Raw genomic sequence first — 17983 nt, 5'->3', positions numbered from 1 at the left:
TGGGGTCAAATTGGAGTCGCAGCTGCCTGCCTACACCACAGCCTCAGCAACACCAGATCCAAGCTGCATCTGCGACCTACGCTGCATTGACAATGCCAGAACCCTGCCCACTGAGTGAGGACAGGGTTCAAACACATCCTCACAGACACTATGATGGGTTCTTAACCCACTGAGCCATAAGGGGAATTCTTGAAATCTGAACTGTTAAGAGCAACAAATAAATACCAAAAAACACCAATATTTAACTTGTAAAAGCAAAAATTGTCTAAAGATTTCCTTATAATTTTTGGCTACATAGATGAATAAGAAAGACCTCAACAGTAAATTAAATTTGATCTACACATTATTTGCAGAGCACTTAGCTATATAATCCCATTTTTACTGTTAACAAAATGGTACATTTGAAATTGTTTTTATTTTGCAGAACTCTCTGCTTATGTGCTATGATGTATGCTATCCTATTGTGAAGGGTTGTTTTTGTTGTTGTTGTTTTTCCTGGTCTATTCTAGAATTTAGCAAGTTAAAAAGACATAGATGGGCAGAAGTCTCCTGGAGAAATATCTTTCTGTTTAAAAGTTCTGCTCTATTAGCTATTTTTTAAAAGTTACAATACACAGCATTGTGACATCCATATGCAGAGCTGTTGGGTTTGTTTTTGTTTTTTTACATATGGATCAAACATTTCCAGAAACATGATGATATGTAATGAATTCATTCTTTTTGCCAGCAGCTTTATTTTAGCAGGGCTCTATTACAAATGATGAATCCATAAACCACCATTCACTTTCTTTGAAGTGGACTCTTGCCTCCCCTTCCAAGAATCTAAGACTATGCCATTGGTTGCCTGAAGCCTTGAACTTTGATGGTCAATTCAGGTGCATTGTTCTCTTAGTTCTTAGGTCCCTGTTTCCTCAGGCTGGTTTTATGGAATCATCTGTTCTGCCAGGGCAAACCACACAGCTGAAGAGTATCCTAATGCGTCCGTCTTCGAGGTTACACTGGTACATGGGTACTTATTACTAATGCACAAAGCACGAAGCTTGGTCCTTTAGTCATCTGGGAATTGCAGGCGGTGGCCGGGGGTGGGGGTGGGGGAACGACAGCATAATTTGAAGATTTATAAATATCTCTTAACAAAGCCCCAGCTGAGCTGTGTCAGGGTTGCACACTCTCCTCGCCTTTCCCTTAGAGCTTTTCAATTTGCTTTCCAAACATTTCTTTGTTGCCATTGGCTGGGGTGCACTTAAAAGAAGCACGTCGTTAACCACAAAGAATGCTCACTGTTTTCTGTGATTTCGAATCACAGCACAATTTCCAAGCACTTCCTCAGCGAGCAGCCCAGCAGCAATTACCCTGCTGCTGAAACTTAGTTCTCATCAGGAAAGGGTTCAGTCCTAGGGACAGCCCACAAGCAAGGCTGTAACAAATGATGACAGAGGTTTCAGCCTCCATTCACCAGCGATTTACACCCCCTAAGGAAGAGGGAATCCATTTTTGTGCAAATTTCACAGGCGCGGTCTGACAATGCTGCCCTCTTCTCCAACTCACACAAACTAGGCATTCATCACATTCATCAACCCGGATTACTTCCCTCAAATGGGCACTCACAGTTGCTAAATGGCTTGGGGCGGGGGTGGGACTGCTCTGTGTCAAAAAGGGGCAAAGTACAAGGAAAGGACACGAATCCATCAGGGAAGCGAGTGTGGAGTTAATTCATTGAGACACAACAGCGAGGTTTTCCAAAGCCAAGGCGAAAGGAAACACTGCTTCCCACCCCCACCCCTGGCACTTCTGTGGAAGACAGTGTCTTGAAACCAACCTCAGCAGCATCCCAGGGGTAACGTGTCCCCAGGGGTAAGCCAGTCCAGAATAATTTACCCAATAGATTACACTGAGACAGGCTTCACTTCGTAACCGTAAGTTTCTTTCCCATTTTGATCATACCTGGTTATACACCCTTTGAGGAAATACCTCGACTGGATAGGAGGGTTACAAAACAAGCTGGACAAATTTCCAGAATACCTCATCTCTGGGTATAGTTTCAGGTGTGTCCAAGCCTACCACCCTGAAGCAAGGAAACCAAAATCTAAGTCTTCACTCCACAAACCTCCAAGCAAATGTCACACTGCCCTCTGGAGGTAATTTCTTTGGGTCCAGCCCTGAATTAGTGATGGGCAACCACTGAAAAATATGCGGTTGTAGAGGTTTAGAACTGTTTTGGGGGGTGGAGGGGTGGAAGGAGTGTGGACTAGGAGGACTAACTGTTCACTAACTTCTTGTGAGTGATTGTGTGTGTGTGTGTGCGTGTATGTATGCATGACAGAGAGAGGAAGAAGAAGGAGGTGAATAAGTGAACACTTGCCACCCAATCTCAGCAGGGTGAAGAGAAAGCAGATCCATGGGGACAGGTACTCAGAGGTGGTGGTAGAAAGGAGATGGGCAAGTCAGTGAGCATGGGTGTAACAGCATGGATTTTCCAAATATTCATTCCCATGTCCCCTAATATGGTCCATTCCCATGTCACGTCCTCGCAATGTCATGTTAGGTGAAGTCTATTTCCCTCTTGAATCCAGTGGGACTGTGACTACAGCAGGAGACACAGTCCATGACTCCAAGGCTAAGTTATAAAGGGCTATCCAGTTTCCATCTGGACCTCTTGAGATGGTCCTTCTTAGGACGCAGTCACCCTGCTGGGAGGAAGCTGGGTAGCTACATGGAAAGGGCACGTTCCAGCCACAGTACGGGTCAAGGTCTAGCCACAGCCAATGTCAGTCACCAGTCAAACCAGTAAGAGAGCCTCCAGATGACACCACCACTTACCTTGGAGTTGACACCAAGTGGAGCAAAGAAGACCTGTCACCACTAAGCCCTGCTCAAATTGCGACTTTGTGAGCAAAGTAAGCATGCCTTCTCTCAAAAAACAAAACAAACAGAAGATCTGGCAATACCTGATTTGCATTCCCACATAACAGTAATTCCCATGCAAAAAACTCCAGTTTCCTCAGTCCCCCTCTACTCTTCTCTTACAAACAGCCTGTTCCATTCAAGACTTGTCACTCTCTCCTGACCTCTATAGGAGTTTGGGTTTATGAAGTGTTTCACCAACAGTTCTCTACATGGCTGGCTGGGATTTATTCTAAATAGTTATCTAGGAGGTAACATTCTATTGAAAAGAAGAGTTTAAGATCATCAGGAAAATAAAAACCAGAATAATTAAAGAATAAAAAATATCTAAAGGTCAAGTTTTTTAATTAAATAAGGGAGGATGAAAGAAAACATATGGAAAATAGATGACTAGAAAGTCAACCTCAGTTTATCGTACAGTCTAATGCCATCATCCATTGTGCTCCAAAAGTCAATGTTTTTTGTTGTACTGTCTCATGCAAAATTCATTCTTCCTGGAGTAAAGTTACATGAAATTCAAAGTCTACTAGCAGAATCACATCAACTATGTTTAAGAACCTTTTTTACTTGTTGGAATAGCTGCTAAGGATACCTTCATCACAGCACTGTATGAAGAACCTCAAATTAATAGTTTGCAGGGAGAAGATGCAATTTCAAGTGTTAGAAAATGAAATCAGGATGATCCAGCTAGAACTGATACTTTTCCTTTTATGTTTAGTGTATCAAGTCTTTCATTTTATTAAAGAGGTTTTTAATAAAATTTCTTTCCACTTGATAAGCATACTTTTTATTGTATATTACATGTCCTAAAATGAGTGGGATGCTTAAAGAAATGGAACAGTAAAGGATTTCAGCCAACTAAGAAAATGATTATCCTTTATATATGAAAATAAAGACACATTTCCTTAGGAATAAAAATAGAGGGGATGGCACAGCCTGTAAATCAACTATACTTTAATTTTTAAAAAATTTTAAATAGAGAGGAAAAGTCCCCCTTCTTACTCATTAAATATTTTGGGAAAGGGCCAACTTCTAAGGATTACCTCATAGTGACATATGTTCAGTAATTAAGAAAAGTTCTATGTTTCAAAACCAATCTAAAAAGCACTTAATTCTTATACTATCTTTATTGAAGATCCACCTGCAGTACGAAGACACTGTAGTTTAACAAACTCTGTGTTTGTGGGGTGCCCATTACAGCATGTTAAAATAGCATTCTACCCTTCGTCTTCTACTTGTTATCAAACTGGATGGGTTGTCGAAATGCTACTCTTTGGGGGAAAAAACATCAAGTTATTTTTTAAAGTATACATGCTATGTTTTATATGGCCATGGTAAGATTTTTCCATTCCCCCCTCAACAAAACATGCAAGATAGTTAAGGGGCATTTGACCCTCCCCACTCTAAACAAACAAACAAAAAGATGTGGCTCAACAAATATTTAAACAAGATAATGTCTATTTCATATCAGAAGAGAGTTAAGTTAGTCAGCTAGTGAGGCCTGTGTTTGGGGTCAAATTCTTGGTTTGCAAATTTAATGTCTGAGAGGCTACAGGAGGGGAAGTTTATACATCAGTGACTTCAGCAGAGTGTAGTCCTCATAAAACTTTATAGGAGTTGTAGAGTACTTATCTTGGGAGAGAAGGATTCATTTATGAAAAAATAGACAACAGAAGGGCTTTAAAGTTTTTATTGCTGTCATTTTCTTTATTTCTAGTCAGAGTTAATAGCTCAGTGCCAGAACTACGGTTCAAAATTAATGGCAGAATGTTGTGGAAATCAAACTTAGAAGTCAGAAATAAAATGACTGAGAAACACTCTTTGAGATCTATTGGGGTACATCGATTTTAATGTCACCAAAGCCTTAACACAAAGCCAGAGCAACTAGTTTTCTCCTAGATCAAGAGACTTTTAGGAAAGGTCAGTATTCTTGAATGAACTTTGATAAGTAACACTATATTCGCCACGATGTTATGTCATCATGGAGAAGTGTTGGTCAAGATCAAGTAGACAAAGATGTCCAGAAAACCTAACCATCTAATGATTCCGGTCATCTCACAATTCTTTATTTTTTTCCCTATTTATAAAAATATCTGTGAACGGGCAACGTCCCCCCTACTTGGGCTCTTTCAAAGCGAAACGGCAGCTGTCAGATTAATTTTGTTAGCTATCAAAGCAAGTGAAAAGTTTTGCCACTTAATACGTAGTTTTGCCTGGGGACTCCAGGTTTGGCGGCTTCCTAAATGGCTCTCGGAATAGTAAATTCCTATTATTGGGGGACCTTTCATTCATTTCTCGGATGAGGTAGCTGACCCAACCCACTGGCCTGGAGGTGCCAGAATAGCTGTGATGAGTGGGAAGTTCTGAGATCCCCGACCCTTGACAGCAAGACAGCAAGCGCTAAAGCTCTCGGCTCCCTTCAACCCTGAGAGCTGTCCCGTTAGGTCCCCAAAACCCGGGTCCCTCTCCTTTCCCATCGGGGATGAAGGCAGGTACGCGGCAGGTGGGTACGTGGGGGATAAGTGGGGCGCAGGGGGCAGAAAAGTTTTCAGAGACGGAAGGCTGCCTGGGGTCACCGTGCTCGGCTTCCCCGGGCCAAATCTCCTCGGGGTCGGGTGGGGGAGTTGGGAGTCAAGCCGCGGGAGCCTTTGGGGTGCAGGAGCAGACCGCGAAGTGGAGCGGGTGGCGGGCTGGGGCTGCGGGGCTGCGTGGGAGCGACGGCGTCCAACCGCGACCCGAAGTTAAGTCGGGTGGCCCGGGGCACCCCGTAGCCGCGCCTGCCCAGGGTCGGGACGCGACACGACGCGCTTACCTGGAGGTAGGGCCGCCCGTGAGCCACCCCACCCACGACGATGTCGGCCGCGGCCATGGCCCCGGTAGGTGAGAAGCCGAAGCCCACGTAGCCAGCGGTGCGCACCTCGAGGCGGAAGGCAAGCCGGCCGCCCTGCGGGCCCCAGTTCAGCCAGTATTTGCCCTCTGGGTCGAGGAGGGTGCGGTGGGGTAAGGGCCGGCCCGAGCCCCCCGCCGCCGCGCCGGGGAGCAGCCCCAGAGCAGGAGCAGCGGCCAGCGGCACATCCTCGGGCGCGTCCTCCCCGCCGGCACCTGGGCTCCCGCCGACTGGAGAGCAGAGGGCGCACGCGGAGCAGCGGCGGCGAAAGGGAGGCCTGGGACCGCCCCCCGGCCCGCCCGCCAGCCGGGAGAGGCCGGACCCGCTCGCCCTCCCCGCCTAGGGCTGCTAGCCCGCCGGTCGGGCCCGGGTCCTGCCGACTCGGGCCGCGTCCCGCCCTCCCTGCCCATCCACCTGCCGCCTTGCGTCCTCAACTCGGTCCCCAAAGTCTGGGTTCAGTGGGGAGCGAAGCGAGCGGTCCTGGAAGGAGAGGGAGGCGGAGGCAGAAAGGGACAGGGGGTCGGAGGCTGAGGGAAAAGGAGAGGGATGATGAGTCCTGGTGCGGGAAAGGGGGAGGCCGGGCACGTCTTGGGGAACAGGGGCTAAGGTATCCTGGGGAAAGAATAAGAACTTTCTGAAAGAAGGCAAGTTTAGCCAAGCCAAGGAGAGGAAGACTTGAGCAATCAAAAGGGATAGTCCTGGGTTCGCTGGAGGGCAAGTGAGAGAAATTCCCATCCAGAGTAACTGCCTTGATATTCGCTGCCTTTGATTTTCAGAAGCCCCTACCCCACTAGAGACAGGGTTCACCTCCTCCAGCGCGTCTCTCTCATCCTTTCACCCTGCTGGGCCTCAAATCAGGGGAGGTCTGGTTCCTAACAGCAGGAGTCAGCGCCCTGAGGAGGCTTGCCTCCTTCCACCTGGTCTTTGTGTGATTTGCTTTGGTTTTGGGGGGATGTATTCTGCCAAGCTACTCTGCCATCAGCAGAATAGGTCGGGGTTAAAGCATCATTTTGGAGTTAGATTTTAATTTGCAATCCTCTTTTCCTGCTGTTTCAAGTTCTGGTCATAGTCAAAAAGTGTTTATCAAAAAGTGTATTTGCCTCTACCTTTGACCACATCACCCCTCACTTTAATTACTCAATGTGGCAACTGCAAATTACCCTCTTTATTTACTCATTTATTTATATTCTGCCATGTTTCAAAAAAAAAAAAGTTCTAAGGTAGCTTACAAAATACAAATAATACAAAATAGAAAAATTGAGTTCCCGTCGTGGTGCAGTGGAAATGAATCTGACTAGGAACCATGAGGTTGTGGGTTCAATCCCAGGCCTTGCTCAGTGGGTTAAGGATCCGGTGTTGCTGTGAGCTGTGGTGTAGGTCACAGATGTGGCTCGGGTCTGCTGTTGCTGTGGCTGTGCTGTAGGCCCGCAGCTACAACTCTGATTGGACCCCTAGCCTGGGAACCACCATATGCCACAGGTGTGGCCCCAAAAAGACAAAGACCAAAAAGAAGAAAAGAAAAAAAGAAAAATAAGAGAGGATATCAGATGAAAAATATAGGTAAGAAGAATACTACAAATGTGCATTATCTACTTTGGATTTGGAGGCTTATATTTATTCTCTTTTTTCAAATCATGTTTCAAGCCTGTTTTTTCTTGTGCCCATTTTCTCTTCCCACTCTTTTCCCCATAACTTTCCCAAAGTCACCAGCACATATCAGAACTATGCTCTCCCAAAGATTCAGGCATATTTGAGTAATTCTGGAAGGCAAGCTTGGAGTGGATCTGCTTACCAGGGAGTTCAAGGAGTTGCCTGAGAAGGGACTCATCCCAAGGAGAGAGGGGATGGAAGACTACAGGTTTAGCAAATTGCAATAGACCAAGCCTCAGAGAAGAGTGCCATTGAAACCTTGGGACAAGGCAAGAAATAAAAGAGCCTGTGAATCCTTAAAAGAACTGAAGCATTGAGAGTATGAAGTATCGCAGACACAGGGCCTTCTGGTAGACATCAGGGGCAGCAACATCAATTTGGGCAAGCTAGGAGTTGCTTCATGGCTACTGCTGTTGCTCTAGCCAGGAAGAGAAGGGAATATGGAGAGAGAAACAAAATGGTGCACATGAGGGCCAAGAGCAGTGGGTCTTGACATCCTATGAGGTACAGGGATTCAGGGGAGTCAAGTTAACTCCAGAGTGATCAAAGGCAAACTTCCTTTTTGACCCTACTTTTATTCCTAGCCTAGAGGAGCCTGGAAGACATGGCTATCTGCTTCCTGTGGTTCCTTATATAAATCCTAAATTCACATCTAGGATCTGACTGACCCCCGTTTACTGTTCTAGCTTTACCTTCCATCACCCTCATGTCACTCACCCATTTTTCACTCGATGCGTGAAACCTGCCTTTAGAATCTTCCAAAGAGAGCCTGCTGTTTCCCATCACTGTGCCTTTTCAGATTGCTCACACTTTGTGACATTTGCCTTTACTCGCCTCCATTACTCTTTGAAGTATTTTCTGATCCTGCTTCTCACACGTTACTCAGATTTCACGGACCACTCCAGAGCGGTACTGATGCCCATGGAACGTTCTGTCCAGACCTCATGATGGCACCCCTAACACTCCAGTGTCTGTCTATATGCTTGTTTTCTTTCCAGTAGCCTCTTTGGGTTAGGAACAGCCTCTGGTTCCTTGTTTGCTTCTTGTTGCTGTTGTTGTTGTCCTTTTAGGGCCGCACTTGCAGCATTTGGAGGTTCTGAAGCTAGGGGTCTAATCGGAGCTACAGCTGCCAGCCTACGCCAGAGCCACAACAACTCCAGATCCAAGCCTTGTCTGCGACCTACACCACAGCTCACAGCAACACCGGATTCTTAACCCACTGAGTGAGGCCAGGGATCGAACCCACAACCTCATGATTCCTAGTTGGATTCGTTTCCACAGCACCACGACAGGAACTCCTGGTTCCTTGTTTTAAGCCCGTTGCCTAGAATATGGACCAGAATGCAAAGGTGCTTAATAATATTTGTAGGAAGAATGAATAGATACATCTCTAGATCCTCCTGGAAGCATCCTCTTAACAAAGGTGGGCTATAGAGGGAAAGCTTGGCCCCCAGATATGATCAAATGTTCTGCACTGCCCTAATATTGAGGCAAAAATAGAAAAGACCACACACAAATACACAAAAGAGACAGTCTTACATGGTCTTTATTTGTTTACTAAGTAAGACTATTGAGTGTGACATTATCAACTTTTGCTTGTCTGTAACTGATTATTCATCTAAAACAGCCTGAGGGCTAAAGAAATATTAAAGCTAATATAACCATCTTAAGATCAGCTTAACAAACAGTATAGTTCATCCTCAAGAGCCCCATTCTGCCTTGGCTTGAATTATCCCAGTAAATGAAGACAAAAGAGACAGTTTTATCTAAGTGTGCTTCGTAAGCTACCTCAGTTCCCTAGATCAAAACCACCAACCAACTCAATTGCATAAAGGCCTCACTTTCCCCAATTTGGAAATTCATTACTGTATAACTGCTTGCCTTAAATCTGTAAAGAGAGGGGTTCCCGTCGTGGCGCAGTGGTTAACGAATCCGACTAGGAACCATGAGGTTGCGGGTTCGGTCCTGCCTTGCTCAGTGGGTTAACGATCGGCGTTGCGTGAGCTGTGGTGCAGGTTGCAGACGCGGCTCGGATCCTGCGTTGCTGTTGCTCTGGCGTAGGCGGTGGCTACAGCTCAATTCAACCTAGCCTGGAACTCCATATGCCGTGGAGCGCCAAGAAATAGCAACAATAACAACAACAACAACAAAAAAAAAAAAAAAAAAAAAAAAAAAAAAAAAAAAAATCTGTAAAGAGAGAAGAAGGGAAGCATAGGTCCATAGAAACTCAGGATAAATGGCCAAGAAGAGAATGAAATCAGTGGCAAGAGGGTTCAAATTTATTTATTTTTTTACTATTGTTTTTGTAAAAAATGATACTAGCTCCTTATTTAAAGCTAAAGGTCAGGAAATGCAGCAAACTATGAATAAAAAAGTAAACTAAAAAAAAAAAAATCACCTGAAATTCCACCCAAAATAACACTTGTATGCATTCCAAGAACATCATTTCAGAACCTACTCCCATTACAACCCTGAAGGAAGAGTCTGTTGAACAAAAATTTGCAAAAAAACAGGTGAATTAGTTTTGTAAAACTCCACTTGAAATAAACATGACGATACACATGACAACTGCAATCACAATTTTTAGGTTTCTTCTCTACACAAGCATCTAAAAAACAAATGGAAGAGACAAAACTGGAAATTCAGTGAGGTCTTACTTAAGTATAGAACATTTAACCACACTATTCATTCTTAAAATGAATCATTTTCTCACACTTTTCAATCAGGAATTTTAAATGCAAGGTTTATTTTGAATCCTCACCATTCTGATACACAGCTTGCCATCAGCCAGCATGACTGCATCCATGCTGGGCTTCCCTACCTTGGAAACCTCACCGCTATGGAAGGTTATTTATGTTTCCACATTTGTCAACTGTAAAGGGGGAGGAGGAGAGAAAAAAGAAAGCCCAAGAGACCCTTACAAGCCAATGCAAAGTCCTTGGTATGAACCAGGATTGTCTGAAATAGGTTACCTCTTATTTAAATATGGGAGTATCATAATTTTCCTGGCTACTTGTATCTAAGGTGCAACAATAAAAAAAAAAAAAACCCTAAATATTTATAAAGTTCCTGTCTTCCAGGGAGCTCAAAGAAAAATATTTATATAAGTGATCTCAGCAGTTCTCCTGCATTCAAATAGGGAGGCTGAAGCATTTTCTCATTTTTGTCTGTTAACTAAGACTCTTGTGTGGATAGGCTCAGTTAATAGGCAAAAGTTGGTCACTGGTCCAAGTTAATACTGTGAGTCAGTGGCAGAAAAGCCAAAAATAGAACTTTGGTGTCTTTCTTTCTTTCTTTTTTTTTTAACTACATACTTTCCCTAGCTCTCACCTCATATTCAATTTTAAAAAATAATTTTAAAGCCACCGGGTCATCATCATGAAACTTTCTTTTGGAGGGCTGATACTTTTCACATGAACAAGATGCCATGATCCACTGTTAGCCCAATATTGTACTCCTTATTTTAATAATGGATAATAGCAAGGATGATGGTGGTGTGGATGAGAAAGGTAGCGCCATGGTGTATTACTTGTATTATCAAGAAGCTGAGTTCTTGTGGTTACTTTGAAACTAAGTGCCAATTGGCATTGAAAATCGCTTCTAGAATCAACTGTAATTTAAAAAAAAGAAAAAGAAAAAAAAAAAACAACACACTTCCAGGATCTTCCATGTGACTATAACAAGTGAAATACTTTGTGCAAAACCTGCTCTTTGGTATTATCTGTAAATCATGCTCTGAAATAAGACTGTTTCAGCTAGAAAAAGTAATAAGAAAATACTCTCAGAAGAAAAAAATAATACTCTTTTCTATCGCCAGCAAGCATCTGTTAGAATTTCCCTTTACAGGTGACCATAATATGCATCAATAACATGGTAGGGAAGATATTGATTTATACCAGTACTCAGTCTATATTATTGTAAAGCCATGTTTAAAAGTGATTTAGGCATCGATGAGAGCAATAGATTCTAGAAATGTGCTCATTATCAGAGTGACCTTTTTTATTTTATTTTTTGCCATACCCAAAGTACGCAGAAGTTCCTGGACCAGGGATTGAATCCATGCCACAGCAATGACAACAGCAAATCCTAAATCACTACGCCTTCAGGGAACTTTCAGAGTGATCTTTAGAGTAAGAAAAATAACCATGTTCTCACATTTTGGTAAATTTCCTATGGGCATAAAGCAACGGAAGCTGTCAGTGATGATGGGAGGAGAAATGAAGGGTAAAATGTGTAAGTCAGACCCAGGAATGTCAGCCTTAAAAGGAACTTAGGACCCTCTAGTCCATATCTCATCTCACACTGAAGCTACTAAGTCCTAGAGAGAAGTGAATTGCTCAAGGTTGCAATTTTTTAATAGATCCTCCTCTTAACAGTTATTCTTTTGCATGTCTCATGTTCACCGTTGGTATTGGTTTTACCTTCTAGAAATATCATGGGAGAAAGAGTTAGAGAGGAAGAAGGCACTGTGAATATAGTAATATTCTCCCTAGATATTACCCTTCTATTTATACAGTAGACTTGGTATTTAAATGCTTATGCTTCTATGTGCTTCTGCTTCTGTGAGCATCAACGTAAAAAAAAAAGGAGTCTGAGGACTTAGTCAAAATAAGCAGCTAACATCAATTTAAAACTAAATATGAATGTAGCTCCACACTAAGAATAATGAAACAATTCAGTACTACTTGATTCCAAAATCCTATATGTGGTTTGGGAAAAATTTAACAACATCTGTACTATAATGAAAAAACATAAAGGCTAGAAATACAAAATATAAAAATATATAAAAATGTAACTACTCAAAAATATAATGGAAGTCATTACAATTATTACTAAACATAATAAATAATAAAACAAGTCCCTTGGAATCTAATTATTGAAATAATTAGCAGTTATTTTTCCAAATGGAAACTGGCAAATATAAGACATAGTCTGGAAATGAGTGTTAAACAAGCTTTTGAACCTTGCTAATCAGTACTTGGATAAAAAAGAAAAGTATGTGTGTTTATTTCCTATGCTGCAAGATTTTTTTTTCCATTTCTAAATATAAGTCTCAATTCTTTGGAAATATGCAAACTTAAAGATCCAAATTAGAAGTTAAAGTAATTAAAGATTAACTTAGAGATGAAAGGTTAATTGATTTAGCCTTACTAAACGCAATTTGATCTTCAAACATCATCTTTTCTTCTTAGATAACCAAATGAAACTCTGAATTTTAAACCAGATCATCAAGTTGATGGTCACTGCTATAAATGACCAGATAATTGCTGTCACTAACTTACAGCAGAGTTCACCCAAAGTCTATAAAAACCCCAGGCATTACAAAATTAGCCTTAGGAGTAAAACCATTAATAGGAATGAGAACACAGGAGCATGACCAGAGGGTAATTTCTAGGGAGCCCTACACTTGAGGGGAATTTCACTGTATTCACTTACAATGTCCTCTTCCCCTCTACCCTTTGTCTTCCGAGGTGTTTATGGAAGTTAGTATTTGGTAAAACCAATTCCAGCAGTGAGCTTGATACCAAAAGAATAAAGAATAACTGTTAAGAGGAGGATATGGATAGATCCAAGTATTGTTAGCCTTAGGAATAAAATCATAATAATGATAATCACCATCGCAATAATACTAATGCATTTATTAAGTGCTGCAGTTTTGTTCCACAAATTGCCACATTTAATCTCTACAGTTGCTTAATGAATTCAGTAGTGTTTTTTCCCTATTTGGAGGAAACGGAGGGGAAAATGCTTCTTGATTTCTATAAAAGCAAAGACAACAGAGTCTTCTCTGTAAAGGAAGAAATTTCTTATAATAGTAAAATGTATGAATAACTATAAACTGTTATGTATCTTAGAAAGAAACTTTTTTAAACCGCTTTTCATTTTTTCCGGGGAAATCAAGAATGCAGTTCCCCATCACCACAAATGATGCAGTAGAGCTTCCCGCCACATCTGGGGAAATCTTGGGCATCAGCACATCCAGAGTGTGATGGGTAAGACTCGCCCTGGGAAAACCACCTTCCCAATCATGGTATCTCCCAGGATTACGCTAAGCATTTTTTTGTATAGCTCTTCTCTAACAATTCTATTGGCAGTATTTTTATTGAATATAAATAAAATAAAAACCCACAGAAAACCAATTTGCTATAAATGTTTGGAGCTTTTCCTGATACAAGTTTCTAAAATCGTATGTGGTTACTGAGTTCCTTGAGGAGTGGCCATATCCTAACATTGGTTATATGACAATGGAAGATATAAACATTTAATGTTAAAAGGTCATGGTGAGGGGGGAAGTTGGGAAGTGAAACGGAAGTGAAATTGAAGAAAGTCAATCATCTTTTTATTATATTTCTCTTTTACTCTTTCTCCTCCGCCCCCCACCCCCCGCCTCATACTCACATACAACCTAAAGTAACTCAATTATCCTTGTTAGGCAGAATGATAATTATTAATCGATATTTTCTCCTCTTTTCAGATGTTAGGAAAGGAGAACTAAATATGTTGAAAATCTAAACTTCGTGTAACATAAAATGAGAGTTTATGTCTTGTAAGGAATAACAGGAAAAAAACAAGTAATCTAGCTCTTTTCCTCAAGTGATATAATCAGTGCTTAGAATTCACAGTAGCAAAAAGTTACAGAGAAAACGACCGTGGTCACATTTTTTTTTTTTTTTCAAATTGCAGGTTTATTTTGTGACTCCTGTGATATTAGGGAGTGAAGGCTTTAGGTAATTGAGACCATGATACAAGTATTAAACAGTAAGTGCAAAAGAGTTTGGAAACCTAATTCTAAAACTTCTTTTCTTTTTTTAAAAAAATCTGACAAATAATGTTTTATTATTTCTATTTATACTGCAGAACTGTTAAATCAGAAAAAAAAATTCAAAGGGAGTTAAAAAAATATCATGATTTGGGATATAAACCAGAGAAATCAAAATATCATTTCTGTATCTCCTTTTTTGACTAGTGTAACCAGTGTTTGGACTGGAAAACATTTTTAAAATTCTACCTTCATATTCTATGTAAAGAATATTTAGCAGGCCTAAATATTCCAGGAAAGGGATTAACCTGATCTGTGGGATCAATTTAATCTTCCACAAACAAGAGGCCAAATATCAGCCAGCACAGACCAACTCCTGCTCCGTTCTGCCTTCTTCTTTAAAAGTGATGTTTTAATTCAGTCTTGTAGAAACTCCTGTATCTACACCATGAACAAGAGCAAACACCATGTGATAAAATGCATGTCATCTGAGGGTGGCAAAATTAGGCAAACTGGTAAACTCTATAGTAATCAGTTCTTAAAGCATATTTTGTGTCAATTCTGAATTATCTAATGAAGCAAACGACCCCTTTTATAAGAAAAAAAATTATCTGAAAAGTGTTTGTCTAATTGCCGTGTGAATTCCATATGTTTCTTTGGTGGCCAAGAATGTAAAAAGAGAGAACTGGAAAAAGCAACAGATTGAATCCCACTGAATGAGTCAGAAGAGTGAGAGATGTGTAAAAATAAAAAGGACAAGCATGACAGGGGACTACCAGAGTCCTGCCACCTTCAATCACGTGGCACATGTAATCACCACATCCATTGGGTCACCATTTCAAGGTAACTCTCCATTGATTATGGCCATTGCCCTGACTTGGCAAATTTATGGTGTTTCACACAGAGCTTCTAAACCCGAAGAGCAGAAGCTTGGGATGTTCCAACAGAAAACAGAAGCTTAGCTAGATTTTCCAAGACAGCTATGACCAACTAAAATAATATTGATGAGAGGGAAGATGAATTGGTGCAAAGAGATGATGGTAGGAGTAGAGTTTATCTAAAGATCCAGCCTGAGAAGTTCCCTGGTGGCTCAGCAGGTTAAGGATCCAACGTTGTCTCTGCTTTAATGCAGGTTATGTCCCTGGCCTGGGAATTTCCATGGGTTCTGTGGGTGCGGCCAAAAAAACTTATTAAAAAATAAGAAAAATAAAGATCCAGCCTGAAAAGGAAAATTAAAGATGCAAACAAGATTTAAGGTATATATGAAATGTGATATCAGATTGATGAAATTTTTTATACTGTCTTGGTTAGAAGAAAGATCTCCAACAATAGGACAAATTTTAGGTTGGGAGGACCAGAACTTGCACATCAGAAAGTTTAAGAAAACTGTGATGTTTTTAATAGAAAAAAACATTTTTAAATTAAGAAATGCTATTTAAATATTTAATAGAAAGATGTGTTCACAGTATACATTCTCTAATGAAGTCTGACATTCTTTCATTCAGCCTTTTGTGAATAGCTACCAGAATTTATGTTTCTATACCTTTATCAATGATTAAAAATTATCAGAACATCTGATATTCATGAGAATTTCTAAACATGCAAACATAAAAAATTTTTCACTTATATTGTGAAGCAAAATCTTTCTATAAATTATGGTTACACAACCTTATAAAAGAATTCCCTAATTCATGGAGATTAATTCCTTTAAATATTTTTTATTTGAAATTTGTGAGTTTTTCATTTAGATTGAATTCCAGGGTGTTCTATTATTCACTTATTCATTATAATTTTGAGGACCTATTGTATGCCTGTACTTCTAGATGCTGGAGATATATTGCTGAACAAACTCATTAAAAATAATTTGTCCCCTCATGGAGCTTGCGTTTTAGTGATTTCAGTAACTCAGGAAGTATTCAAAGAAGCACCAAATTATAGGTAGTCCAAAATCTGACAATTATTTTCTTCTTTTGAGGTGGATATGGAACAAATTTTTCTTTAATATAAAACTCTTTTTGAAATATTGTCACTTTCCTATTTTGAGTTCTATCAAAAGAAAGAACAAACTAAGGACTCCATTCTCCTGAATAAATAGTGTTGAAATGTTTTGCTCCATGTGGTAAGAATTATCGGAACATGGAGAGTAACTAAAACAAAGCAAAAATTTGGGGGCAGAGTATTTATGTAAGGGGAACTGCATCAAGATACTCTTAGTGGAGCCAAGACACAAAGTTTAAACCACCATAAAGAAATAATGTGTCCAGGCTCTAAAGAAACAAATCAGAGATGTGCCATTCAGAGCAGAACTAAAGGATAGTGAGGATGAAATGCCAGTGCATTTCGTTATGGGACACCCCAAAGCAGAGCTGTTTAAACTTATCAAATTAATTTATTAGGAAACAAACTCAGTCGACCAAATGAATGTTTAGGTATGACATTTTGAATCATGAGCTGTGCAATGTAAATATTTTATCTCCTCCTGTCTTTTGTTTACTTAGATTGCTTGACACATAATCTGTCTTTGGGTCCCACTGTTCTAGTTTAACTTCCGAAGTCTTATTTCCTCTGTAACATACACATGTGTGCACACGCACACATACACAAAGTACACACCCACAAACATGCGGTTAAAATATATCTCCAATTTCATCATATACTTCATAACCATTTGTTTAAGAATGTCTATATGTTGTGGGAAGGCTATATTTGCCTAGAAAACATAACATCTCTTTAGCATCAATTTAATACATCTTAACTTTAAAAAGTTAAAACTCAGTTAGTTATTGAGTCTATATTTGAAAACAGAACACAATTTTTAGGAACACAGTGGAAACTGAAACCTTTTTTCTGATACCCGTATTTTCCTTAGCCAGTTATTGGAAAGCTTCTGAATACTCTAAAAAATATGATGAAATAATCTCTCTATTCCTCCACAATTCCAGTTTATTTGGCAAATTGAAATGTTTGATTTAAAGCAGGTTCAGGAGTTCCCTTGTGGTTCAGTGGGTTAATGTTAAGCATTGTCACTATCGTGGCTCTGGTCACTGCTGTGGCATGGGTTTGATCCCTGATCCAGGAATTTTCACATGCTGCAGGTGCAGCAAATAAATAAATAAATAAATAAATAAAGCAGATTCATGTTTTAATGCACCATTCAGTATTTTCAAGTATGGTACACCACTTGGCTTTGCAGCATATAGAAGATTACATTGGAAGCTTTTTCAAATGGCACATGCTTTAAATGTATGGTACTGAATTAAATAAACCCAGCTTGCGAAGACATTGATGAATGTGACTAATCATTATCATTTATGATTCTTTCTCACTCCATCCTTCCTCCTTCTCCCCACCTTTTGTCTCCCTTTCTCTTTCCTTTCCTGTCTTCCCTTCTTGATAAATTTCTATAAGCAGAACACACTTATAGGTAACAAGGTATGGGTTCAATTTTTCAGAAAAAGAAGAGCATGGACTTTGGAGCAGAGGACCCACCTGGAGTGAATCTCAGCCCTGCCACTTGCCTGCTGTGTCAACGTAAGGAAGTTAGTTAACTTCTCTGTGCCTTATTTTTTATCCCTTATAAAACATGGATCAAATTAATAGTTATGGGATTGTTAGGATTAAATAAGCTCATACTTATAAATTCCTTAAAGCCTGGCGCTAGGAAGTGCTATTTAAGTATACGTTAAATAAAATAAATAAATAAATAAGCCTAAAGACAAAACTATTCTTCATTTAGAAATAATTTCTCTAGAACGAAACCATGGAAAGTTAGTCAAGCCACC

The 17983-nt window shown here is 40.3% G+C and overlaps 1 protein-coding gene across 1 annotated transcript in view; it reads right to left on the bottom strand.

Annotated features, from left to right (window-relative positions):
* MOXD1 (monooxygenase DBH like 1) overlaps positions 1 to 5994 on the bottom strand; it is an 85099-nt gene extending 79105 nt beyond the window's left edge. The window contains 2 exon segments of the mRNA XM_001926931.3: positions 5717 to 5946; positions 5949 to 5994. Of these exon segments, the coding sequence (XP_001926966.2) occupies positions 5717 to 5946; positions 5949 to 5979 (261 nt within the window). The 5' untranslated portion in view covers positions 5980 to 5994.

The sequence above is a fragment of the Sus scrofa genome, chromosome 1 (assembly GCF_000003025.6).
Source record: "Sus scrofa isolate TJ Tabasco breed Duroc chromosome 1, Sscrofa11.1, whole genome shotgun sequence".
NCBI lineage: Eukaryota > Metazoa > Chordata > Mammalia > Artiodactyla > Suidae > Sus > Sus scrofa.
This window is presented reverse-complemented; position numbering and strand designations above follow the sequence as displayed.